Source organism: Geospiza fortis, unplaced genomic scaffold (genome assembly GCF_000277835.1).
Source record: "Geospiza fortis unplaced genomic scaffold, GeoFor_1.0 scaffold182, whole genome shotgun sequence".
NCBI classification, from domain to species: Eukaryota; Metazoa; Chordata; class Aves; order Passeriformes; family Thraupidae; genus Geospiza; species Geospiza fortis.
Window position 1 is genome coordinate 3,468,941 of NW_005054367.1, and position 27,665 is coordinate 3,496,605.

The window sequence follows — 27,665 nt, forward strand, 5'->3', positions numbered from 1 at the left end:
AATGGTCAATACAACAAACGCAGTTTGTGGTATTGACCACAATAAAATAATACAAAGTAAACTATAAAATAAAAATAAAATAAATAAAATAAAATATTAAAGACTGAGAAAATGGTGAATACAACAAATACAATATAGAGATACACCTGCCTAACAAAACAAAAAAAAATCAGATTTTGTAGAATTTAACAGGTAACTCTTACAGGAAGTTTCTAATTGAATTCTGGGAAAAACAATGTAAATGATGTATACTTCCAAAGGAATTCTCTGACTGCTTTATACAGGAATTAGAAATGATGGTTTACACTAGCTGTTGAACTTAGGTATCGGCCAACTTAACAATTCAAGCTACAAAAAAAAATCCCAAAAATCTCTATATGGGTTTGGGAAGAGTCATTTACAAATAACAGCAACTTTAAAAATGTAGATTGATAAATATACACCCACCCATCTACACCCACTATAGTAAAACTATTGAAACAAAACCACTGGATTTTTGTTTGTTTTTAATTGGACCTTGAAATAAGTTTCCACACTCATGAAAGAGTGACATTTTTATTATTATGTAAATGTATTTCCATTTTTTGGAGTAAAACACGTGAATGGACTACTGGCATCACAGCATTTGGATACAGATGCCATCTGAAAAAGTAATTAATAACTTAATTACTAGAAAAGTTTAATTGAAATTAAAAGGCAGGTGATAAACCAGACATTTTTCTGACAGAAAACCTGCAGATTCTGGAAATATACATGTGCATTATGCCTCTTCTGCTCTTCTAAATCTTCTATTCCATTGTTTCCAGTAAAATTTGCAGCAGGAGATCAGGTAACATCAGAGGACTAAGATTTTTGAAAATTATATTAAGCTGTGCCTCATTCCTTTTCCTTTTTCTCTCCAAAACAGAATCATGGTACTGAAGGTATTACTACCTGAACACCAGCTCAGCAGCAGATTACAAACACTTCCCCACACAAAGCTGAGGATTCTCTTTCTTGGAGGGAAGACTACAAAAACAAAACCTGACACAGGCAAAAGCTACCAAAGCACCATCAGAAACTTGACAAACACCACAGCTCAAAAAATCAACAGCTGCAAAACTTCACTCATGTCACTATGGCTACTGTACTGCTACTGGAGAGGAGAAAAAGAATGGAGAAGAACGGATCTTACCTGTTGGCTCAAATAAGGCTTGAACATCAATGTCATCTGGTAAGCCAACTAAACTGAGTTCATCCCAGAATTTGACAACCTGATCATCAGAAGCAGTTTGGGTGCTTACACTTGTACATGATGCTATACTCGATCGAGATCTGTAGCAGGGAGCAGAAAAACAAACTTGGAAGTGACCACATTCTTTGTTCAATCAGCCAGACATTCACAAATGATCCAAAACTCATGGCAAGTAAGTATAATTTTTTCCTAATATGATAAAAGATAAATCAACATGAACAAGTCTTCCTTATATTTTATCCCAACACTTTCCCCAGGAACAGTTTCCAGTTAAAGCTGCTATTTAGTAAACAAGCCTGCTCTCTCTTCCTGTTCTTCAGGACACATATGCTTCTTTAAGTTTGATTCTGTTTGATATTAAAATATGCCCAACCCTTGGAACTGAGAATAAGGTAACAACATCCAGAGGTGAGGTGCCTACAGAAAATACTACAGCTATGGGGAGAAGGTAGAAAAAAGGCCAGGACTTCAAAATCTGTTTGGAAATAAACATGTTTATAAAATGCCATCAGATGTTTAAAAAAAAAAAGGTGGGGGTGAGCTGGAGGAAAGGAAGGGGGGAGATTAAAAAATACAGTGATATAAAGACAACTATATTGTACTAGTTTATAACCTTATTGATTTGTTCTCAAAATTCTAATCTCAAGAGAAAACAATTCACACAACTCAAATTACTGCATTAAAAAAAAAAACCAGAAGCGACAATTCTGCCTTTACTTCCTGCAGGCTAAAGAATATCTTGGACATCTAAGGGTGTGCATTTAGGCCTACTGATTAGAGACCTGATCACTGATGCCTCAACAATTGGTAGGAAAGGTGGTGCTGCATTTTCCACTAAGGTTCTTTGAACTTGATTACTCTCCGCTATTAATAACTCAATTGTATGCATTTGTCAGTAGATACAGTAACCACTGGAATTTTAATCTGTGATAACTCCACTTTCCTGAAAACCATACTTTACTTCAGCCATTACATTTATAAATACATTTTAAAAGCCCTTAGTTTATAGGTAAAAGAGTAACATCTCTCTTGCATCACCCAAGAAATCTTAGAAGTTTTCTATTTTCTATTTTTATTTTCTATTTTTACTATTATTACATGGTCTCTTCATGACCTGCATAATTTAAAAAATATCTATGCCAAAACCTATTAATGCTGACACTATCAATATTAAAAACCTCCTTAACAAAGCACTATGTTCTGTTTGACAAAACTGGTTCCTGAACACCATGTATGTCCACCGCAATCACAGAATGGTTTGGGTTGGAATGGATCTTGTTCCAACCCTCCTACAATGGGCAAGGACACCTTCCACTATCCCAGAGGTTCCTCTAAGCTCTGTCCAACCTGGTCTTGGACACTTCCATGGATGGAACAATCACAACTCTGTTGTGGATGCTCCATCACCCACAGCCTGTGCCAGTGCTTCACCCCATGACAGCAGAGCCCCCTCTAACACCAAACTGCTACTCACAACACCAAAACTTAAAGGATCTTTAAGAAAAACTAAATCTCAGCTGACAAGGCATTTTTCTGTATTAAAAAACCTTTCTCACAAGATCAAACCAATGCATTCACAGAACTTCTCAATTTATTCTGCAATCTCGCCCTTTCTATAGCCTTTTCTGAAAATATTTCATATACCTACAAATACGGCCTGAGGCGAAGGTGTTACTTTTATTAGCTTTAAGAAAAGCCACTTTCCGGTATCAGCATTACAAAACGTGCACTTTTCCACCACCAACATGATGACAAAAACATACAACGTGCACCCAAGCAACCTCAGCGAGTGTGGAACACTCTGAGCAGTTTCTGCAGCAGCAGCACAGCCACAGACAGGTCTGACTCCAGAGTTTGGCACAGCTGGCAGCCGCCTCCCTCACTGTCCCCTCCCCAGCTGGGCCCACACCCGGAGCCAATTCCCCAATGCCAGTTTGTGCCACACATCGCCCGTGGCTCCGCATCAACACCCTGCCCTCAACCCCCATCCCTGCCCCACACCACCACTGCCTGGATCACAGCCCCGCATCCCTGCCCCACATCACCACTGCCCTGGATCACAGCCCTGCCCTCAACCCCCATCCCTGCCCCACACCACCACTGCCCTACACCACCCGCGGTCCCAAATCACCATCCCACCCTCGACCCCTCATTGCTGCCCTGCCCGCAGCTCCACATTAGCATCCCACATCACTATCACTGCCTTGCCCTCTGCCCCACACCAACCTCAATCCCACATCACTGCCCACATCACCCATACCGCCCTTGATCCTGTCCTGACCTCAGCCCTGCACATGCTGCACCACCAGCATTCACCCTCAACCCCACACCACCCACAGCCCCTCATCACCCTCAATCCCTCACTGCCCACGACCCCACACTACCCACAGCCCCTCACTGCCCTCAACCTCACACTGCCTGTGGCTCCTCACTGCCCTCACTGCAGCACCACCAGCACTGCCCTCAATCCCACACTGCCCGTGGCCCCTCACCACCCTCAACCCCTCACCACCCACAGCCCCTCACCACCCTCAACCCCTCACCACCCACACCCCCCCCCCCACCCCCCCCCCCCCCTCACCCCCGCACCACCCACAGCCCCTCACCGCCCTCAACCCCGCACCACCCACAGCCCCTCACTGCCCTCAACCCCGCACCACCCACAGCCCCTCACTGCCCTCAACCCTACCCAGCCCATCCCGTAGCCATGGCCTGTAGCCCTGCATCGCCACTGCCACTCTCCATGTTTCTCTAGGCTTGCAGCCCCTCTGTCACACAGACAGCCCTAAATGATCCCACATTCACCATCAACCTCGAATGAACCCAAGTCAACACAAGGCCCCAGTGACAGGACCCCCATGCCCACAGAGATGTGGCTCTGATCAGTCCCTTCCCAGCGCCCTCAGCAGGGATTACACACCATGGTCTGAGCAACCTCCACTGCAGGGCCAGGTATGCCCCTGCCATCTCTCACAGTCACTGAGAGGCTGGGGGACCATGACAAAACCCCCATCTGGAAGAGCTGCCAGCAAACCCCGCTCCTGCAGGGCAGGAACCACTGCTGTGTGCCCTGACAGCACTGGCACCAGGGCGAGAGCCAGCGCTGGATGGCAAGAGGAGAGGCTCTAATGGGCAGAAGCTGCACATCATTCCAGGCTACACAACACATCAAGTGTCAAAAGTCCATCCTCTTCCACCCTTCGTGTGTACTTTTACTTCAGCATCACAAGTAGATCAGCACCTTACAGTAGCTATGTCTCTTATCTGTGCTCTTCCAGAGTGAAGATTCTCACTTGGGGAAGAAACAAACCCTTTTTTAAAAAGCAGAAGAGACAGGCACTGCTATACCACTCACGTGCTGGTTGCTCTGGGGTTCTGTTTTTAGTTAGGTTTCTGTACATGCTGATTTTCCTTACAAACATTTTTTAATATTAAAACCCCGTATTTACACAAATACAAGTCGTTTGCCTATTGCAGTACAGAACCAGTAAAGATTATTCCTGAATTTCATGCAAAACAAAAGAATCCACATATTTCTTTTAGGACAGACTTACTTCTTCTGGCCTCTCTGTTTGCGCAGCACTGAGTTTTGCCTTGGAGTTCTCTCACAGGCTCCATCGGTGCTGTCGCTGGCTTCACTCTTATTTAAAGGCTGGTTCTTCCAAGGGATAACATACCCAGGAGTGGGACCGAATTGTTTTAAATCTCCTTGTCCTAATGAGCTCCGTTCTCCACAGTAACAAAAGGCGCAGAGTTGTTCGCTGTAAAAAGGAAGATCATTACTTCTTTAATGGGGGGAGAGCCAGCAGAGGATACCCCATCAAAGAGCAAATTTCATGCTAATTTAACCCTTTGTAACAAGACAATAAAAGCTCCGATGTGTTGTCAGGTATCAGAATTCAGCATGCAGAAACACTGTTTCCAGCTAATTAACAGTTACATTAAAAGACCTTTTTTTTTCTGTTCACAAAACTGCCTGATTAAGGAAGCAAACAAAAAAATGTCCATGTTATACTCAAATGATTAGAATTTCCAAAATTCTGCATGTCTAGACACATACTTGCTAAAAGGCATCAAAATGTTACAGAATACACAGACCATTACAACACACAGACCTTTCTGGAAGCACATATAGCCTATGTGTAACCCTATGTGTAAATACTATAGACTAAAAGGTTTACTAACATGGAGAAAAATGGAATAATGAGAAAACCACAGCAATGGCTACAGTCACACATGCCAGAGCACACCACATGCACAAATCCAACTATCCTCATTTACTTCAATATTTAAAAACAAAATGATGTCTGAAAGTTTTACTGGAGGAATTTTATATTTACAGAACCGTGACCGCTGCAATACCCTGTACCATTTGCAATTATGTTTTAACATGCACAACACAGCGACAGGATTGAAATGACAGCTCTGACAGCACTCCTTGTGTCACATCATATGGAAGCTACTGAAAAATATTTCTATAATAAACATACCCACAAACTTAAAATGTGAACTTCTGCAACTAATGCAGTTTGCATTAAAGGAAGGCCATTTAACACTTTTTTTTATACGCTTAAATGAGCAATTCTGTTTTCTTCGTATTTATGCCCCAAAGACCCCAAAAAGATGCCTCAGGGAATCAGGCACTTGGATAGAGGCTTGGTTATGCCTGGATTCCATTTAAATAGATTTCAGTGCATCTCCAAGGTGGCACATTTGGATTTGGGACAGTCTGTGCTGTGTGAGTGAGAGGAGGGAAGTGAAGTGGGAGGAAGAGAAAACCTTAAGGCTAAACTGCTGTAAAATATTTACTAAATTCTGGGGGGGAAAATAAAGCCTCCTGTGCTTTTCAGCTTGGAGAGACAAGAATGGCAACAGAAAAAAAGTGGAAGTGGAAAAGGAAAGTTCCAGATGAGAACAGAAAACCCTGAGAATTCAGCAAAGCCTCTGATATTTGGTTTATCATACTCTGGCATGGCTCCTTTTGGTCTCACCATAGAGCAACAACAGGAAGAAAGAAACAGAAGAAAGAAAACTGGCCTGGTCTACTACTACTGGTAATACCAGACAGTCAGATGCTAAGGAAGGGAGAAGTGTTTCACGAGCCCAAAATGAAGCCTCGAATGAAGCAAAAAGCTTTTATTTATGGTTGATAGGTAGGACTGCACTTTCATTAAGGCAGATGGATCACTGGGAAAATGCAGGTTGGTGAGCAGATAAGTCCCATTCATGGCGCTGAAATTACACCTTCCTATGGTACTGTTAGGAAACATTTGTCCTCATCTCGTGGCCTTGGCTGCACATCCCTCACTGATGTGCCTCAACACACAACCAGCATGAGCCAGCATAACCCCCAGAGCTGATGGCAAATGTCTGACACGTTCTGGAAATCTTTAGAAAAGATATCTGAAGACAAAAAAATTCAAAGAAAAGATAGATAAAGGTAGTGCGAGAGCAGTGAAAAGTTACACTGAACAGTACATATGTCTATTTTATAGCTAGCTTTTAGTGTGATAGAGCAACAAATACACTATTATTTGTCTGTCAGTGACTGTAACCACTGGACTGCCAGTGAAACCTGATATGGCCTCACAAGCAGAGTTCCTAAGCAGGGAAAGCAAAGCTATTTATGCTGGTTGAGACTAGAGAGACTTGTGAGGAGACTTAAAGAGATTTAAACAGGCAATGCCATGGTATATAAATTACACTAGTTACAAACACAAGATTATCCACAGTGGAATAAATAATTATTCATACATCCTGTTAGGACAGACTATCACTGCTCATTAAAAGACTTGAAGATAATTACAAACAAATAAACAAAGCCCTTTAAAGTGGAGTCATAGCAAATATGCAATAATGTTAAGATCTATAAAAAGAAATATGAAACAGTAATTAAGAAAAAAAATAAACTAACTTTTCAAGTGGTGTTATTTGAAAAGGCATACAGGAGTAAAGCTGATATTTCTGGAGCCTGTAAAGCAGCTCCGCCATCACAACTTCCAGCAGAAGCATTCTGCAGGCAGGGTGGAGTGAAACAACAGGAGCAGTGAGTTTCACAGCTACTCTGCAGCGTGGTGTGGACAGCTGTGAAGCTGTCAAGAATCATATGGTTTGTGCTACTGCTCCTGCTTCAGCAGAGCTGGGGAATGCAGCTGAACAGAGTGCTCGCCACGGGGAGGGGGCTGGGGAGCCCTCACTGAAGGTTGTGAGCACATGGATGCAGAAGTTAAAGACAGGAGCAGCAGAATGTGCCCAGAGCACTGCCAGGACACTGTGGGGCTGAGATGGAGGGGAGGGATTATACAAAGGGGGGGAAAAAGGTTTCACATTTTCCAGGGGGATAAGCAGAGGGGCTTCAACTGCACCCAGAGCCAGACAGCCACAGTGGCAGTGAACTCCCTGCCTCTGCTGGGATGCTGGAGAGACCCTCTGCAGGAAAGCCACACTCCTGTGCCCCCTGACATGCCACAGCTGCTGGCTTATCATGCTGTGCAAAGTGGCCAGTCCATCACGTTAGCCTTTTAGCTTTAAGTGCTCAGTAAATATTTTAAGTTATGTCTGTATGGGCAGAAGGTAGAGATTTTTTCTTATCATCTGAGGACTGCAGAAAGTACTTACAAATCTACTTTCCATATGTCAATATGCAATTAGAGGATCTAAATCTGTGATGCAAGAAGAGCTCTCATACTGAAGATAACGAAACAGAGTACTGGCAAATCTTAAGATCAAACCCTAGATCTGTTATCATAATTAACATATTTTAAGAACAGGATAATTCAAAATGGGATAAAAAGCAAGAGACAATGTGTCACAAATCTTTTTATAAGCTACTAAAAAAATAAAAAGCAGCTCAACAGTATTCCATTTAAGATATATCTTAGGTGCTCCAACTCAAAATGAAAGTTCATTGTTATCTGTAACTTCAACTTAAATTACGTATTTTGCCATGAAAATGCTACTTTCTTGTAAGAGTTTAAAGATCCAGAGGTGGTTTATTACAGGAGGTGCTCCTATCCCTCACCTCATCCCAGAGGATTACATAGATTTGAATGCACAGAAATTTTAATACATAACACTGAGGAAAAACTGTGTTCAGAATGAACCAGACATGCTGGGTTTTGGGGATGCAGTAAGAGGCAGAAAAGCTAGTAATGTCTGAAACTAATGTCTGTTCCCATTGAGCCATGGGAGGAGATCCAGACTTGCCTCCTTGGATTTGAAGGATGCCCTTTCTAACAAGAAACATGTTGATCCCATCACTCTTTCACAGCCACTCTCTTCTACAGGTCCTTATTTCATCCCATCAGTGTCTCTTCCTTACACAGAATTTACTCAACCCTCTGACAAGAATCTGAAGTGCTGTAATCCTCCCCTGTCCACATCCTGATGAAGGATAACAAAATGCCCTGCAGCCACTTAATCCTGAAGGAAGGGAGACCAGTCACTATTTCCTTTACTTGACTGATGACAGTCATCAGGACTCATCCTAAAACTCAGACTTTCCCATTGAAACAACTTCATTTCAACACATGCAGTATTGGGCAACTAACTGCACAATATTAAATCACAACCAGAGGAGGAGAAACATCTGGTTTGCTTGCAAATATTCAGTCAAAGAATTGAGGTAAAACTGAGAGTCCCCCAAAATTATTTTTTAACAGAATTAAGCCTTAGCATCAGGATTACCAATATCTGTAGGAGGTAAGCAAAGGCCCCTCCTGAATCCTTCAGGAGCTGGGAAATGGCACTGGGTAATCCTGTGCCAGCCAAGGCTCCCTGATAACAAGCAGATGTGCAGACTGCCTCATGCAAACATGTTTTGTTTATGCTGTGGTCCATATCTCACAGATGTGCACTTGTGCCCATGTGAGCACTGTGCAGCTTCTGGAAATCTTCAGATGTGTCCAGGGGAGGTTGTGTGACCCTCAACAGTATCTCACTCTCACTCCTGCCTGTTTTTCATACATGGGTAGAATGCACCACACACTGCAGTGATATGGGGCACTGCCATGCCCCCACAGCTGGGGGAATAAATCCTCCTTTCTCATTCTCACAGGAACAACTTCCTTCCAAGCAAGATAACAAGTGGCCTCTGCTGAGCATGTCTGTCAGCGAGATGCTTGAAATTATCCAACCCTTTCAGTACTCAATGGAGAGGGTGGCAGGCTAAAGGAAATCCTGCAGCTGCCTGCTCTGCAGAGAGGAGTTAAAGGTGCCCTTCTTTCAGCAGAGCCTGCACAGGGGAATCCAAGCATCACACAGAGATAAAGGGGAGGTTGTCAACAGCAGGAGAAATTCAAACTCTTGGATTCAACTCCAGGGATGCTCACCTTGTAACTTTTCTGAAATCTCTCCCAGCCTACTGTGGGAACGGCATTTCCAAAGGAGATTTGCTGTGCATTTACCTTTTCCAATTAACCACATTAAAACCAGGTTTAAACAGGAAAAAACAATGGATTATATTTGAGAAAATGCAAGGCATGGCAATTCCAATAAGATCCACTATAGCCACTGCCTCAACGTTAAACACTAAGTTGCAGATGATCACTACTGCCAATTACCATGATAACAATTGCACTAAAGTTAAAAAGAAATCCAACTTGGAAAGCATCAAGATTTCTTTCATTCATGGTTTGGGTTGAAAAGTACTTTCATTCATGGTTGGGTTGAAAAGTGAAGAGGGTTATCATGTGACTTTTGCTACAAATTTGTTTTTAAAGGCCTGGAAACGCCTTCAGGACGTCTTTTTCACACACTACTTGTTGCAGAAATTTACAGTTGTTTTAACATCTATTTTTCACTATTAAAATTAAGCTCATCACAGTGAAATGGAGTACTTGGGAGCAAAACAGAACTTCAGAGCATCATTTGTACTAATTACCAAAGCAGACTGATGAGAACTGGCCTTGAGAATTCTTCTTCCACCTAACCCTGTTAGTAGTTTTAACATATGCTAAAAGGCTAAATGAAACACTACAGGGGACCTAGTACTTATTTAGCTCTGCCAAGTTGTGCTAATGCACAAAATACCTTTGATCTCATTTTATGTTGTGTTATTTAAAGAGTAAAGTGTTTTTCTCCTAAGTGAGGATCCACCATTGTATCATTTATGTAAATTCAAATCAATGCTTGCAAGCTGCATTTTAAGTGAAGAAAAAACCAAAACATTTCTGACTTGAAACAATACCGGGGATCAGCATCAGTGCGAGTTCAAATATATGTGAGATATTCACAGAGGTAAAGTTTATCTAAAACTCAGGTTCAGATGAAGCTTTTCAGCATCATCCAAATATTCTGTAAATATCTGGACCTCAATAATAACAAAGCTTGAAAGGAAACTACTGAAGAAATTCATTAGGTGAGGCATAACAGCTTCACACTGACACAGCATTAACAACCCAAAAATCACCCTTCTGAATGAAGATACTAAGGACAGACAAGGACAGAAAGGGCAAATGGAAACACCACAAAGAGAAAGAAGCAAAAAATCTCTGCTAAATCTGTATTTAAGTGCTTGATGCACAATCTCCTTCCAATAGGTACCTGAATCACAGAACAACTTGAAACTGTGAAGTGGTTTGACACTATGATACTATTATAGAGATTTGGGGTTGAAGTAAGTATTTAACTTATGCAGCATAATTATTTTTAAAGAAAGGAGGCGGGAGAGAGTTCATATGAACTTCAGGTGAAGAATTTTAAAAGTTTATACAAAGCAATTAAACTGCATTAGACAATAACTGCTTTCCAATTTCTTCAAACCAGCACAGTTGGAGTTCTACAGCCACATAATCAACTTAATGATACTCTTCTCATTTGAAAGAAAGAAAACATTCCCCTCCAAACACAGCCAAAACAACGCATCTTACTGACATTTTGAAATGTAGAAAATACGTTCTTATTCACCATGAATTGTGTCAGCTTTAATTTAAATAAGTATTTAAAGTTCAGTTAGGGTTTAACATATCCTAGATGCAAGAGGAGTTACCAGAATGCCAGTCCCGAAAAAAGTGAATTTAGAGGTCTAATCCAAGGCCCTCTAGATAATTCCTTAAGGTCCATGCGAACTGACTTGTTCTCTCAAATAACAATCCCTGATAGAATGCAACTGATTGCACCTGAAAAGTGGCAATTCATGCAATTCTGAGAGTTATCTTCACCTCTGAGGGATAAAAGTCAAAGAATAAAAAGTCCTGTAACTTCAACCTTTGGGATGCATCTCTGCCGAGAAAGAATTGTCTGTGCAAACCAAATTCTCTCTCTCGGTAATTAAAACATAATTACACAGAATGGTTTGGGTTGGAGGGACCTTAAACATCATCCAATTCCAACCCTCCTGCCAGGGCAGGGACACCTTCCACTACAACAGGCTGCTCCCACCCCATCCAGGCTGGCCTCGAACACTTCCAGGGCTGGGGCAGCCACAGTCACACCCAACTCACACAGAGGTGCCACCCTCTCTTGGAGGGAACTTCATACAAATACTAAGTAGGGTCTTACTATCTGAAAATTACTGAGATTTACCATTTAGCAAATTGACTTTAAACAGCAGTTTTTCAAGAAAGCTTCATCTAAGCTGGATAAGCAGAGGTGCAGGGATATTGAAGAGGAGGCAGACATGGTACTATCCATGCCCCCAGTAAACTCAGTTCAGGGCCTCCCTGTGTCAAGTGTGATTCTTCTGTACTCACTCTCAGTTTCCCTCTCCTGAACTTGCCTAGTCTGCTCTTGACCACACCTAAAGTCTCAGCAAACCACATCCTTTGGCAAGGGTATCACTCTAGACAACTCTGCTGTACAAAGAATCACCTCCTCTTATTCTGCATCTAACCCTTAGAAGTTTCCCTTGATGACCCTCAGCTTCTTGCATTAAAAGAAATGAAACAGTCACAATACAGCCACCTTCCCCACTCCATCTATGATTCTGAAGCTTATCTTCCTCCTCCAACATCTTTCAGAGACTGAAGGGTCCTGACTTGTTAAACTGGAATCTACTTCAGATCTTTGATCAACCCTTCTGTTGTTCTGTGAAATGTTTATAGTTTCACTATATTAATTTCTGAAGTTACATACAGACTTTCTGTAACCCCATGAAAATTAGCTTGTATAGCTTAAATAGCTTGAAAATTAGCTTATACCCCAAACTTGTTTCTCAAAATACTTCTATCCTCACCAAGCAGAGTCCATGTGCTCCAGAAGAGCTTTAGCACATTGAAGCCACGAGCACAAAGATTCTCTCCTCACCAAGCACACTCCAATCTCTCAGTCCCAAAGTGAAAGCAGACTCCATATGCACCATCCATTCCCTGTGAATGAACATCCTTCTGGCAAAGGTCACAGACACTCACAGGGATCATCTCTGCAACTACAGCTCTGGGGTGCTGTGAGTCCAGATTTTACCATTTCAATTCCTTGTACATTCCATCAGCTTCTGTACGGAAGCAAGGAAGGAATGCAGGGCACAACACAGAGTTTGCTGTGTGAGGGAAATGGAAGGTGCTGGAGAAATGAGACTACTGACTATGGGAAACAACACAAATCACAGACAGCTGAAGGAAGCGAGAAGGAAACAGTCACAGCTGACAAGGAAATCAACAAGAAAATGGACAAAAAGGTGAGAAGAAATACCATGTAACAAACACCTATCTAGAAGCCACTGGAAATGGATAGAAGGAAACTGCACATCAGGCAAAGAGAAAAAGAAGAGTAAACCTCAACTCAGTGAACCTTGAAACAATGATTAAAACTGATGAGCAGCTTAGAATTAGCAAAGAGAATGGGAATATGAGCGTCCAACAACATAAAAAACCCAAGACACTGGAAAAGAATGGAGGCAAAAAAAAAAAAAAAAAAAAGGAAGAGGTGATATTTGGAAGAAACGAGAGAAAACACTGTATTCACTCAACACTGACACAGAAGATCCCAGACTATTACCACTGGCTGTGAATATCCTGAATCTGTGCAATCCCTGACAAAGCAGGCATCCCATGCTGCAGTGAGCACTGCCCTCAGCCCTACAGCATGGCCTGACAGACTGCCAGCCATGGGATGCTTCTGTCTGTCTGTCTGCCATCTCCCAGAGGACAGAAAACTTGTCCAGGCATCAGAGCTGACCTGCCAGTGCTCAGCTGCTGCTCACCAGTGCGGGACTTGTAAGCAGCAGGGAGGACCCAGGTGGAGACAGGCAGCTTTAGGATGGGGATGAGACAAAAGCTGCCTAAGAACATCTGAGAGACTGAGAGTGGGACTCCAGAAACCTGGAGCACGTGTGAGCACCTGGGCAGGAGACATTTCATGGTTTCTGTGGTTGGACCTTCCTACAGAACAGATTAAATCATGGAGCAAAGGTCTGTGCAACTTAAAGGGCCTGCCATGAATGTCACTGATCATGGTGTCAAATCCCACGAGGCACAAGTCCTACATGAGAGAATTAAACACATTATGGCCACAATGGCAATTGTTCAACCTAAGCAAAAGGCAGGATTTTGGCTGCCTGTGAAACCCTTCTTTGGCCCCATTTGTGTGACACGCCTTCTGTGCTCTGAGAAAGACACAGACCATCTGGAGAAAACTCAAACCAGCAAGAAGGATCTGAGCTCAAGAAAACATCATCTACAAAGAAAGTAGGAACAAATTTGGGATTTCTGTTACGAGGTAAAGCATGCTGGGGAAATAAATGAGAGACTTTTGCACAAAGCTGTCCTCCATTATCCTTGGCAGATGGTACGAGTAGCAATGGAATAAACCCAGGATGAGGAGAATGTGTGTTAGATGTGAGCAAAGTGGTTCCAACAGTAAAAACAAAGAAGAGACTGGAAGGGACTGTTTAGGGAAGATTTGGAGCTTTTATTACTGGAAGATTTAAGAGCAGTTTATGTAAGCTTGTGTCAGGAATGACAGCTGTAGATAACTGCCTTGGAAAAGGAGGTGAATTAGATGAGTTCCAAAGGTCCTTTCCTGCCCTATAAATCCAAGGAAAAGTTGCTTTAACAATGATTCGTCACAGAATTCTTCTTGAGACCATTTCCCTAAAAATGCATGAACAAACAGGATGGAAAACCAGTAAATATTTAACTTTTTTTCTCATTTTTCAGTGTGTGGTCCTAGTCTTTAGCTGTGCCCTGTTAGCCAAATCAGTAATTCCACTCTGGGTTAGACTGGTCATTAATATAACGCTGACGTAGTACTTCAGTTTGGAAGACAAAGGAATGCTATGTCCTCTTTCCAGATGTAAATCACTGGATTCACAGGAAGATCCCATAAATGCTTATATGGATCTAGAGCTGGAAATGTAAAGGCAAAACTCTGCAATGGCTTCAAATGCCCTGTGTCATGCATAAGGTCCATTCTCTGCAGAACCTATCCTTGGAGAAAAACATTCTTATAAAATCTGTATCACAGTACATGTTCATAAAAAGGAATAATCAGTTTCAAAATTAATCTTAATATTTATATCTCCTTAAAACATGCGCTTGACTTTACAACTTCAACAAATTTTTATACATATTTTAATATTAAATCTTTTATCTAACTTCCTCCTGTCTAGAGATCTAGCTTTTCCTCCCAACACTGCAGTATTATTCTATCCAGAATAATCCTATTCTGTCTACTCTCTGCCACTCCACAAGTTCTTCTTCCACTCAGTGTTGCTCTGTTACAAATTTTGTAATGTGCTTTAAGATTAAAAAAAAAAAAAGGATCAAAAATAAAGAAGTTCACTGCTACTTTTTTACTATTTTCTTTGTTCACACAATCTACAGATGTTCACCAACCGCTTCCTCTCAATGGAATAAAGCACCCAAGCCCTCCATCCCCACACTCCAGATTTCATCTCAGCAGCAGCAGCAACAAAACAGGGAATGGCGCAATTGGTCTGGAATGAAAATTACGTGCTTTGTCCAATTACAAGTGAAGCAAGAAAGCAGGAAGGTGTTTTGCCAGTTCTTTGGGGTTTTTTTGTAGTTTTAGCAACAATCTCACAAGAGCAGATATTTAAGCAGGCCAAAGCACCAAAATCAAAAAGAGCTGTGTGAAAACCTCAGTTTCTACTTTTCAAGAATGTTCTGTCTTCATGATTATGGCAAAAGGACCGAAAACATGCAATTAATGCAATTCACATTCTCTGAGCGCAGACAGAAAGTAAAATGAATCAAAAGGTGTTTTGTTCTTCTATGAAATTGTGTTTCTAGGCCATTCTCCTTAGCTTTTAATGCCAGGGGTTGCCAATGTGGGAACCAGAGGAGGAAGGTGGAAGTGGGCTCTGCTCTGAGTCGCAGCCGGCTCCTGGCTCCCTGCCTTCCCCAAGGGCTGCACTTCCCCTGCTCTCTGCAGGCAGCACAAACCAAGGCAGCAGATTCCTTTGGAAGAAGCTGGATTCCACTCAGCCATAAGTCCCGGCCTGACAGAAGCTTCTCACAAGGCTTATAAAAAGAAAAAAGGGAACAACCAAAGGAAAAGGCTCCAAAACCCATGATGCTCGTGATATATAGGAGCTGGCAGTGTTACTCCTGCCACTGCCAGGCTTGGGAGTTTATCTCTGCTTGATGTTATTGCCCCTCCCCACATGTGGTCAATAATTCACTCACTCCTTTCAAGCACACGCCTCAGCCCTTTCAGCCTCCCTACCCCACTATGGCTCAGACTCTCTTTATTTTAATGGGGTTTTAACACATTGCTTTCTGAGCACTAATCCTGAATCTGTTATTTAATTCCCTGCCCAATTCCACTCGCTGTCAGTATTCTCTTGGTTTCCCATATCCCACCTCAGGGAGGTTCCAAAATTTACCAGCTCTCTCGCCTTTCTCTTGAATGTTTTTATTTAGCTACAGTCTCAGGAAGGATCCAGAGAGAAACACCACACAAGCCAAGTTCTGGCTAATCTCGCAGCTACTGAAATCCCCATCCCAGTTTTGACATGTCCTACTATGTTAAAATCACTGGGTTTTAGTAGTAAATTATTTAATTTTTTCATGGAAAAGACTTTATTTTACACCCTGTGTCCTGTACTTCTCTAATTCCTTTATCTTCACTACCAAAGACAGAAACACAGAATTTTCTTATACTGAACTCTGAAAAAGCAATGCAAAAGTAGCTCCACCTACACCTTTATCTGCTTCTTGTGGAAGCCTGGATTCTTTTCTGTCTTCTAGGCAATTTCTGCTCTGTCTGTTATGATATACTCTCATAATGCTCCTATGTCTCACATACCTAAAGCTATTTTTAAATATACCAACTCTTCCATTTTATTAGAAAGTGGAAGTTACTTATGCTATAAAACAGAAAAGCTTACCAAGGAAGAGATGAAGCTGATGAGTATGAATTATTTGGAAAGCAGCTTTAAAACTCCTTCCCCCAAGTAACAGCTTTAAGGCACTGTGGAGTCACTCTTTATCCTAAATCTTGATACATTTCCTCCAGTCGTTACATAAGCATTAGCAGAGTCTGTTATTTCACACACTGTATTTTCTCCCAAGAAAACAGAGTCAAGCACCCAGAATTCAGTCCTCCAGCCCCCTGCATGACACAATGTCAGTGGCAGCACTACACAGACACAAATGATTGATCAAACGTCACAGATCAGAGGAAGCTTTTTTCAAGAAACACTTCCACAGAAACCCTGACATCTGGGGTTTTTCCACTGTTCTGAGGACATCAATGACTTCTACAACTAACCTCCATTCTGCATCCAAGTTTGAAATCAAAATTACCTGGGGTCAGAGAAACCCTCTGATTCCCAATTAACAGTTTCATATCTCCTCAATACATTTCTTTTCAAAATGTCAGAATCTGATCACTACTATTTTAATTAAAAATTAATAGTACTCAGCCTTTTAATACTTTGATCAGCCTAAGCAATGAGCACATAACAGCCACTCCATCCTGACTGATCAAAGTCAACACTTTCAGTTGGAAGGAAGAATAAGTTGAGGGCAAATAAGGGCTGGCTCAGAACCAGGCCAAAGTTTTTCCAGGAGACTGTTGTCCAGCTTTTAAGAAACAATCTATGGCTATGGAAAGTGGTGTAATCAAATATTCATGATAACAGCAAAAAAAGTAACCTTGAGAAGAACAGAGAATGGATGAAACAGCACTAAAGTTTTTGCAAATTATCCAAAACAGGGTCAAATAATGAAGCAAAACAGCTGCTCAATTCAAGCTGCTCTACGTATTTAGTGCAATTTAATCTCAGCCTTGGAAAATTCCATCAAGAACAGAAATTTTTATGTATTTCACTCAGGTATACGCACAAGAACTATTTAACTGAATCTTCTGTAAGAAGGAAAGTAGCTCTTGAAATCTAAGAAGTTTGTGAGCATGTAAAACATGAAAATTATATATGCATCAAGTAGATTAAGTAATTCCTTGTGCATGGAAAATATGCTCTGTGTTGGATTAGGAGGAAGAGAAATGATGACGACAATTCTCTCCAAGTCTGTCAAAATATAATTACACCTGTAACTGTCTGGTAGCTGGTAAGAGCACCTTCTGCAGCAGGAGAGACCTGCAACTGGGTTAGAAGCTCTTATCAGAGCTTCACCAGAGAAGCTCTGCTAGAATTGTGTGACACCATTTCAACAGTAATCACAGACAGTGTGCTCTGGTTTCCCTCATGTAACATAATTAATACTTTCACTGCTTTTAGGTTAATTTGTATTAATAAAAATATTAAAAAATACCAATGTTATTTTCTCTGTTATAAATTCCAAAACAAGGAAGAACACAGGAGACATGGCAAGAGATTTGGTTTACTTTGTTCCTGAAAATACACTCACACAAGCTGCAACATCAAAAAATAACTTTCTATAAATTTGCTAATACACCATTTCCTACACAGCAGGAAAGCTTCAGTAATCACATTTTATCTCCTATCACTTATGCCTCCTTTCATTTACCCAGCTGTAACTCAAGGCTTTCCCAGAGCCCTGTGAGGACAGCACTCATGGAACGCGCTTCTCACCTTGATCTCCCCGTACGCCAATTACAGCACAGCCCCAAACTTCAAAGGAGCAACAGCGAGTCCCAGCCCTGTGCCCTGAGCATTCTGCACCCCAAAACCCCAGCCCAGCCCTGCCCCTGACTCAGCAGCCACCTCCTCCTGGCTCTCTCACTCACCTGGTTTTGGCTTCCACACCCACGGAGGCGGTGGAGCTCGCGGACTCCTCGGACACGGAGTGCTGAAGGACTGGTGTTAGCTGCTTGGTGCTCTCCACTTCTGTCTGGGCATCCTCTTCTGCAGACTGCTCTTTGACTTCTGGGAAAAAAAAAAAACACAAAAAGGAAAATATTTAATATTTTATCTGCATCTGGAAGCTTTCCTTTGCACAGAAAACATCCATTTTATTTACAGACAGGTTAACCCATGTAAGTATCTTCTGCCACACAACAAAATTAGAAGAATAGCAAATTAGCACATCTAGCTAACATGAAACTGAATGCTTACAACATTATTTCCCTAACACAAAGTACCACTGTGAACTAAAGCTGTTTAATAGCAACAAGAAAGGGGGCAAGGGGAGAGCTGTTCAGTGACAAATTTCATACAAGGCTGGAGTTTTAGGCATTTCCATTCTCCCCACATCTCTCATGCATCTGCTGTGTCAGCCCTGAGCAAACATCACAGTGAGCACGCTACTCTGGGGTATATTAAACCTTTTTTCGTCCCCTATTACCTTTAACTTTGTTCAATTCCCTGCAAATTCATTCCTGGTTACACTAACCATGCTGGCACAGGGTTGAGGAGGTGAAGGAATTAAGGACCTGGTTTATGCCAGCTTAAACTTCATTCTGAACTGAAGGAAAATAACCAATTTCTTAGCATACTTTTACATTAACTTAGCTGTTAGACAGAAAAATATATACATCTATATAAATATATAAATGTATAATTATATATAAATAAAAATATATACATCTAGCTGACAATGCTAGATTAGACTAGAAAGTTTGGTTTTACTCTGAAACGGGAAGTTGCCACTGTCTGTGCAACTTTAAATCCTCTTCCCAATCATTTCCCCCTTTGCTTGGAGTGAGTCAGGGATTCACAGGAAGGACATGGCAAAGCGCTGCTCCAAGTGCACCAGAATGCACAGAACAAGGTTCCAGGCTGTACAGCAACAGAATTTGGAGTTTCTGCACTCCTCTGTACTTTGATTTTGAAACCTAAGCAACATAAAAATCACAAGACTCTGATAGATGTGCTTTGACATATCCAGCTTAAGATACATGTGCCTCATCCTGCCTGTGTCCATGGCTTCTAGATCTGTCTCACAGCAGTGCCATTTTGGTCCCCTTGAAAATTCCCAGTGAACACAGGTTTGAGCTCAGAGGCCAGTACATGCAGCTCTTGCAAAGAAGTCCAGTGAGAATAAAGCATCAGATTATTTAGAAAACTTCAGCAGAAGATACATTCACATTTTTTTATAAATTAACATACATGTCAAAATATAATTAAATATTGCAAAGGATAAATGACAAGTGGAGAAATGAAAGGGTAGAAGAATCTGCCACATGGGTGGGCACGCATAAAAACCTGCTACAAGCTTTAATCTTATAAATAAAACCAAGAAAAAGAGAGGAAAATTCTCAGAACATAAAACTGTGCAGCTTGGTCTCAAATACTGAAATCATACGCCTGCTACAGCACATGGAAAATGGGAAATCTGTCTTGTTTCATGCACAGAGATTGGAAAGAAGATTTTCTTTAACCTAACGTGAACTCATTTAGGAAGACAATGTATAACATTTAAAACCACCAGTGAACACCTCAAACCATAGTGACAAGAAACACAACATTAAGGAAAAAAAAAATTCCTGGTTATGACTGAGTGTTCCGAGTATTTATCTGAGCTGGTGTAAATTGAAACTGTATCTCCTACTTCAGTTAACTTAGTAACATATCTGAAATGTTTTTTGTACACCTGAAACATTCCGAAGTGACCGCCTGTCCAAAATTCCAATGGCTTGTGTTAAATCCCTTTCACCAGCCTATTCTGAACAAACATACTGAATCACGATTTGACACTATATAAATATCCCCATGGGAATGCATCCCTTGTAATAGTAAATGTCTCTGTACGGAAAACAAAACAAAATAAACCCAAACCCCACACCCTCAGTTTTTGGCACATCTGCACAAACATCCCTGGATGTTTCCTGGATGAAGATTCCCGAAGCAGGCAGCGTCCAGCAGAGCCATTCAGAACAGTCCGCGGTGCATTTCCAAGAATGCTGGATCCAAGGGACAATCTTGTGCCAGTAACCCCCAAATTTCTAAATGCAACCTCAATGAAGAGAGCAAAACATAAACACCTAGAAGACAGGCAGACGCCAAAGCTCTCAGAACAAAACCCACAGCACCGCCCGGGACAGCCACGCCTGAAGCGCTCCAGGAAGACCACCGGAAACCTGCTCTGATCCATCTTGGCCACTTTCTTTAACCTAGTTCAACTGTGCAAAAGGAACTCTGGCTTGGTTGTGCGCCTGCTGAAACTTTCAATCAAGTAAAGGAAAAAAGCCATTTACTCTGTGCCAGCTTTCAGCTCATTACCATTACTGGGCACCCAGCACACACTGGGAAGGCCAAGTTCGGGGGTGCTCTCAGTCACTCCCAGGAACTCTGGGCTGTGTGAGAAGACACAGATTGTTTCACTCCACATGACAACTATATGAGCTTACATCCTTATGGTGCATTTCCCCTGCTGTTTGCTTCTCCAGAGAAGGAGGGACCCAAATTATACTAAATGAGACAAACAACATCTCAGTTGCTGTCTCTGCAATAAAGCAAACTGTGCCTCAATATGCCGTTGGAAGACTGAAAACACGGTGCTCACTAAACAGCATGAAAATTTTGTGTGTTACTCGTGAAAAAAACTTTGTAGAAGTTTTTCTGCAGAAGATGAAGGAAGAACAGGAGCACTTCATGCATTTCATGAGTTAAATTCCTAGGATCTCAGCAGTGGCCTGGCAAGGGGACATCTCAGATACAACTCAGAGATGTTCTTGGAAGCAGCTGGCACAGTATGTTTAATGAACATCAGCAGATTTGGTTATGGCATTCTACTTTGAAGCTACTGGGAATGAAGGATCCATGGATGATTAATAAATGGGAAGCTCATTTGCAGATACATATGTAATGCTTTATTTTGCATCCTCTTTTCATGATTGTTTCTGGCACCATGAAGGTCTTGCCTCTGTATAGTGAGTTAGTGGGGAGATTGAGATTTAAAGATCTAGTTGTACAATTCCCTAGTGTCTCTAAGTTATTTTTTAATGCCATTATCCTTTACTGAAACTTTAGGAAAATACTAGGAAACACAGCACCTGAATTTTTTTTTATTACTTGAATACAATTGCATTCATAGTTCTTTCTCACCTGGCTGCTGAAGACAGAAAAGCTTACTTTTCTTATTAAAAGAAACCCCCCAAAAGTACAAGGACTAAAGTTCCTGTCCATATGGGCCATCAAAAGGCTTGAGACTTTCACATGCTATCCAACTTGGGTAACTCACAGAATCACATCTGGTAGAGGCAGCCCAGAGCCACCTTGTCCAAACCCCTGCTCAAGCAGGGCCACCAGAGCCAGCTGCCCAGATGGTTTTTGAGCATCTCCGAGGATGGAGACATGAAATACAAGGGGAAAAACTCAAATTGCCTAACACTGACAGGGGACAGACATACAGGGAAGTCACTGGGACTGGTAAAATTTACAGCATGTGTATTAAATTTCTCATTTAATTAACATTTCAATCACATTTGTTTCAGTAATATGTATGCAGTGGTGAAAAGACAGTCCTTAGCTTTACACTATTCAAGTTTTAATTTGGGTTTTTTCAAGGAGGAGAAAAACACTTCACAGAGGTCCAAAGATATCTTATTATTTTTATTCCCCTTTATAGAGCAGAATACAGAGAACACTCAAAGAAAATAGCAAACAGCACATAGCATCCCCAGCTGATTATGTTGACTACCCACCTTCCTAACAGTAGCTGGTCTCCTTATTTACATGTCTTATGTAGAGATTTACAACATTCTGAGTAATAATTGTGCTGCCAATTTCCTGTTTTCCTGCTCTATCTCCAGAGCCCTTGGAAACCTCTCCCCATGTGAGGCACACATGGGACATGCAGGCTCAGGAGGGAAGCCCTGGGTTTTGCGAGCTCCCTCTGTGGAAGGGCTTGTGGAAAGCAGGAAACTGGGGATGGCTGGGATTTTATTACAGGATCACAGCTTTCTTTGGGGATGTGATGAACCAACATCAACTTCAGATCTTAAATGTTCTTTTGCTTTTTTACAAACAATCCTTTTCCATTTTCTTGCAATCACAAGGCCCTATTCTACAAGCTACTTGAGTAAACATAAAGCAAAATAAAGAGATGTACGTGTGGGCTCTGCTGTGGCAATCAGGCCAAGGGCAGACATCAGCATATCCAAAAAAGTTTTCTTCTGAATACTCAGAAACTACCTGTCAAGTCAAAACCTAAAAATACTGTAAGAGTTCTGCCAGAAAAAAATCTTTAAAATATTATAATACTCATTATGAAGTGACACTTAAAAAAAACCCCACCAAACAAAACCCAAAGACCTGTCATAAACATAAAATTAATATTCTACTATTAAATTAATATTCAGGTGCAGCAGGTTGACTGTTTAACTACTTTACTGTCAGACCTACTGATTAGGCAGACAGTGAAGCACATGTCATGAGCTTCCAAAACTTTCACTAAGAACAGAAAGCATTGCAGGCTGGAAAATACCAGGATCACCAAACACAGCAGGGAGATCCCAGGGCTCTCAACTGTTGCCTACCAAGATGTTCTGAGAGAGGGAGCAAGGAGCTTTTGAAGGCAGCCACAGCTATTTCTGCATGAGGAAGGGGTAGTGCTGTGTCAGGGAACAGCCAATGGGACCAGGTGCTTTACACAGCCCCACAGGGGGCTGCAGAGCTACAAACACACCAAAATGCTCCAGGAGTTTTGACAGATAAAAATCAGGTCAGTGCAGCAACAACATGAAAAGAAACCTAAACAAGGGAACGCAAACAATGAATTTAAAATGCCTACCTGTCCTGGGTTTGGCTAGCACAGTCAATTTTCTTTTTAGTATTGGGTACGGCACTGAGTTTCGGATTTTGGATGACATTTTGTTTTGGTAGCACACTGTTGTTTTAGTTGTTGCTAAAAAATGTTTACTCTAAAGCAAGGACTCTTCCGTTTCCCATGCTCTTCCAGCAAAGAGATGCAACAAAGAGCCAGGGGAGGGCATGGCCAGGACAGCTGACACCAACTGGCCAGAGGGATACTCCAAACCACAGAACACCAGTAGATCACAGAATGGTTTGACTTGAAAGGGACCTTAAAGATCATCTAATTCCAACCTCTTGCCATGGGCAGGGACACCTTTCACTAGACCAGGTTGCTCAGAGCCTCATCCAACCCATCCTTGAACACTCAGGGGGATGGGGCAGCCACAGCTTCCATGGGCAACCTGTGCTAGGGGCTCACCACTGTTCTAATCTCAACCCTGGGGTTTTACCTTGATCCAGTTCTCCTGCCCACCCCAGTGGGGCAGGGAGTGAGGGGGCACCTGTGTGGTACTCAGCAGACAGCTGGGATAAACCATGACACTACCCAGTACTATAATTACCAAGTTTCACTCACTTTTGTTCCCAGTTTAGGAACAAAATAAGTTTCCACTACTCAGAGTGCATAATTCTGTTACTGCTCTGGACACAATTTGATAGCAACGTCACCTCTCCTGCCAGTGGCTGAGGAAGTCACATGGAAAGATCTCTTAAGTGCAGAAATCTTCTACAATAATCTAAAAGAGGGTAGTTTTAGATTACTATTAGAAAAAAATTATTCTTGTGAAGGTGGTGAGATTCTGACACAAGCTGCCCAGAGAAGCTGGGGATGCCCCATCCCTGGAAGTGCTCAAGGCCAGGCTGGATGGGGCTTTGGAAATGTGGTCTATGGGGCCCTGTCCATGGAAGGAGGGTTGGAACTGAGTGATCTTTAAGGTCCTCTCCAATCCAAACTATTCTATAATTCTCTGATCTACATACTGCAACAGGTGTTAGATGGAAACGAGAAAAAAACCTGCAGTTATTCTTGTTCTGTACATTCCACTGTATATTTTGATACTTTTCATTCAAATAAGCTCGTAACTGCTAAATACATTTTGTACAGAAAATAAATGCAAGTTTTGTATTAGTTATAAAATAAAACCAAGATTCTCAATATAGGACCAAGATGCTCAATGTAGGACCATTTAAACTGTAATTTTGATCACCTAAAAAACATGAAACCCTATTATGGATAACCATAACATGGAACCTCCATGACTGAGGGACTTCCTAAGCTAGGAGTGATATTCAACAGCACTCATCTGATTATTTTGCCACTAATTTGTTTAGGTCTTCTTGAAACCCATGTCAAGTTGTTCATGCCCAAAGCATCCAGGAGCAATGAATTCTGTAATTGCAGTAGATGCTGAGTGCAAATGCACCTGGCCCTGCTCTCTATGAACACCACCTGATGTCCCCTAATTTCTGTGCTGCACAACAAAATGAGTCATTATGCCCTGTCCATTTTCTCCATACCACTCATCATTTTCTGGACCCTGTTACATTCCTCCTCAGTGAAATCACTTCAGACTGAAGGTTTTACCTTAACTGATCCCCGCACAGAAGCTATTACTTACTTCTTGTCATACTTGTTGGCCTCTCCTGTACTTTTCCCAATTACAGCTCATCCTTTTGGAGAAGGCAAAGTAGAACTGCACGTGGCATTTAACATGCCAAGGGTTTATAAAGCAACAGAAAAAGAGAAAAAAAAACCCTTGCTGATGCTTCATTTGGCTTATCCCTTTGCCAGTAATTCCCAGAATTTCCTTCTCTCTTTCACTTATGAAAGCTTCTGCAATTCTCAGAACTGAAGCACCACTTGCTCAGGTAGCAAAAGCAATTTGAGAGTGATTGTTGTTTATAGAAAAGCAGGATGGTAATTTTGCCCTGCATGTTCTTTTACATTAATTAAGAGTCATTTAATGGGTACCTCTTTTTTTATCCTAAATAAGTTCATTTTACCCACTATGTTCTTCCCCTTTGAACCTGACCTAGAAAAGAGCTACCAGGGTAGGTGTTTGTGGGACTCCAACACCAGTCTGATTTATACTGTGATTTTAATTCATCAGCAGGGAATTTCTCTTCTATTTCTTTTACCCAACTGAAGAGTCAGCCTCAATACAGAATTACTGTAATAAAAATTAAGACAGGTCTACAGAATTAGCAAGTGGCTCCTGCTCATGGCAGAAGGGATGGAACATGATCATCTTTGAGGTCCCTTCCAACCTAGACCATTCTGTGATTCTATGAACTAAAACATACACAGAGCAGCCCCTTTTTCCAGTGAGGAGAAGAGCATATAACACACAAAGCACATGCAACTATTTCAGTGTATTTGACTGGTAATGTCCATGCAGATCTTCCATCACATCACTCATGACAGAGCAGCAGTTAAACATCAAGGTAATGGAGAAGTGGAAAATTCTAGGCCTAGAAAAACTTTCCAAACCTGTTGGATTATGTTCAATAAAGCACAGTTTGATACCAAAACTGCAAAACCACTACTGCATAAATAAGCAAAATCAGAAAAGTTGCATTTCAGAAATAACCTTCAGAATGAAAAACTCAGTGAGATTAAAACTGATTTGGAATTAACAGATTCCACCAGCTCTCAAAACACCTGAGACAAAGGTATCAGTCAGAAGGCAAAAAGATCAGATTTTTCTAAATGGCCCATTTTAAGTGTGCATGATGATAAATGGTATTATTGAGTAAGCCTGTAATGGTTTAAATGCAAATATCAAGTAACCTCCTCTTTTGTTTGCTTTCCTCATTACAAACAAATTACCAGAATATAAAGCAAAAATAATAAGATGCTTATAATAATTACAACAACATGCTTCAGTTCTGCTAATTTTTCCAGTGGCTGAGCAGGTAAGAGTCAGGAGCATGAGAAAGAAGAAGTTACTCCTTTTCTAATGAGCACATAGAATATTAGTTGCCTTAAAATTATTTAAGTGCATTTCCAAGCACGTATTTGCCACAAATTGTATGGCCAAGTTTAATCTACAAGAAAGCCCTCAGTGGTGTTAATTCTTCCCTTCATTAATTTGAGAAGGAATGGGTGGTAATAGTGAGGCCAAAGTATCTGTCTGGATTTTAAAACTGGATTTTGGAAGAGCTTTTGTCATCGATTCACCTAGACCAGGACTTGCTCTCAGGTGTGTTTTACTTTGCTTCAATGAGAGGCTCTACTCAGTATGGATCATATAATTGCAAAAGGATGCCTGTATTTCCTTTAATAAGTAGGATATTGCAGAATTTTTTTTCTCTAGGAAACTGCTTTTCAGGCTGCTTCAAAGTTGATGAGATTCTGCATTAGTCCAAAAATCCCTGGCAACTTGTGCATGAATAACTTTCCTCCACTGAGAAGTGTTTGTTTCTGGTTCTTCAGTGCTTTGCCCAGAGACAAATGAGTCTGGTCAGAGGAAGTTCCATCTTCAAGAAGTCAATGTGAAGTCCAACAAGAAATGAAGTGGCCAGGCAACGTCACTGGGTCTGATAAAAATGTTACTAACAACAATAATGTAGATCAGGAACTGCTGGTTGATAAAATCATCCAGGTCCTTTTATATATTATCAGAGGCCTCTGAACACCATGGGGAGTTGAGGGTCTGGTAGAAAGCAGTGCTGTAAGAGCTTGTTGACATGATATGGATAGTTAACAAAATAAATAACTAACCCAAGACACTCAGCAGTTCAAATAAAACTTATTTTATTGCATTTATCCCAGATCTGAATCTCAACACTTTTAGGGTGGGACATAGACAGGAAGAATTACAGATTCTAGAATGAGTTGGGATATTTCACAAGTGTTCTCCAAAAAAAAAAACACCAAAATGGAATAATCAGATAATTAACACAGAGAATTCAGTTTCAACTTAAATGCAGAGCCAAGAAAATATCAAGTACAGAAACTTGCTGAAACTAACAGAAGATGGGGAAAAGAAACAGAAGCCAAGTCTTCATTAGTAGCAAAAGGGCTACCAAACCTACAGGAAGCATATCAGGAGCTTCTTGGTGTATTATTTCTTTCTTTGGATTAGCAGTTTTATATTTGCATATATCCCTCTGCACAAAGCCCCATGCTTTCCAGAATTTTCTGGTTTGCATATTCTTGGCCATGAGAAACTCATTCATCAGAAGAAAACTATTCTTACAGAGAGGAGCAGCACAAGAGGATCCAGAGGGGAACCCAGCATTTTGCAGCAAACAGAATTTTACTGATAACCAGAAAGGTGGAAGGTGTTGACAGCGGGAAGGTTTGACAGGACCACCAGGCACAAACAAAAACACAGGAGGCTCCCTATG

General features: G+C 41.4%; 1 protein-coding gene across 1 annotated transcript in view; it reads right to left on the reverse strand.

The window, feature by feature from the left end:
• KMT2C (lysine methyltransferase 2C) overlaps window positions 1-27,665 on the reverse strand; it is a 188,355-nt gene that overhangs the window by 110,597 nt on the left and 50,093 nt on the right. Inside the window, exons 3-5 of the mRNA XM_031059743.1 lie at window positions 18,347-18,485; window positions 4,789-4,995; window positions 1,175-1,314 (exon numbers count right to left, since the gene is read on the reverse strand). Coding sequence (XP_030915603.1) covers window positions 1,175-1,314; window positions 4,789-4,995; window positions 18,347-18,485 — 486 coding nt within the window. The remainder of the gene's footprint in view (window positions 1-1,174; window positions 1,315-4,788; window positions 4,996-18,346; window positions 18,486-27,665) is intronic.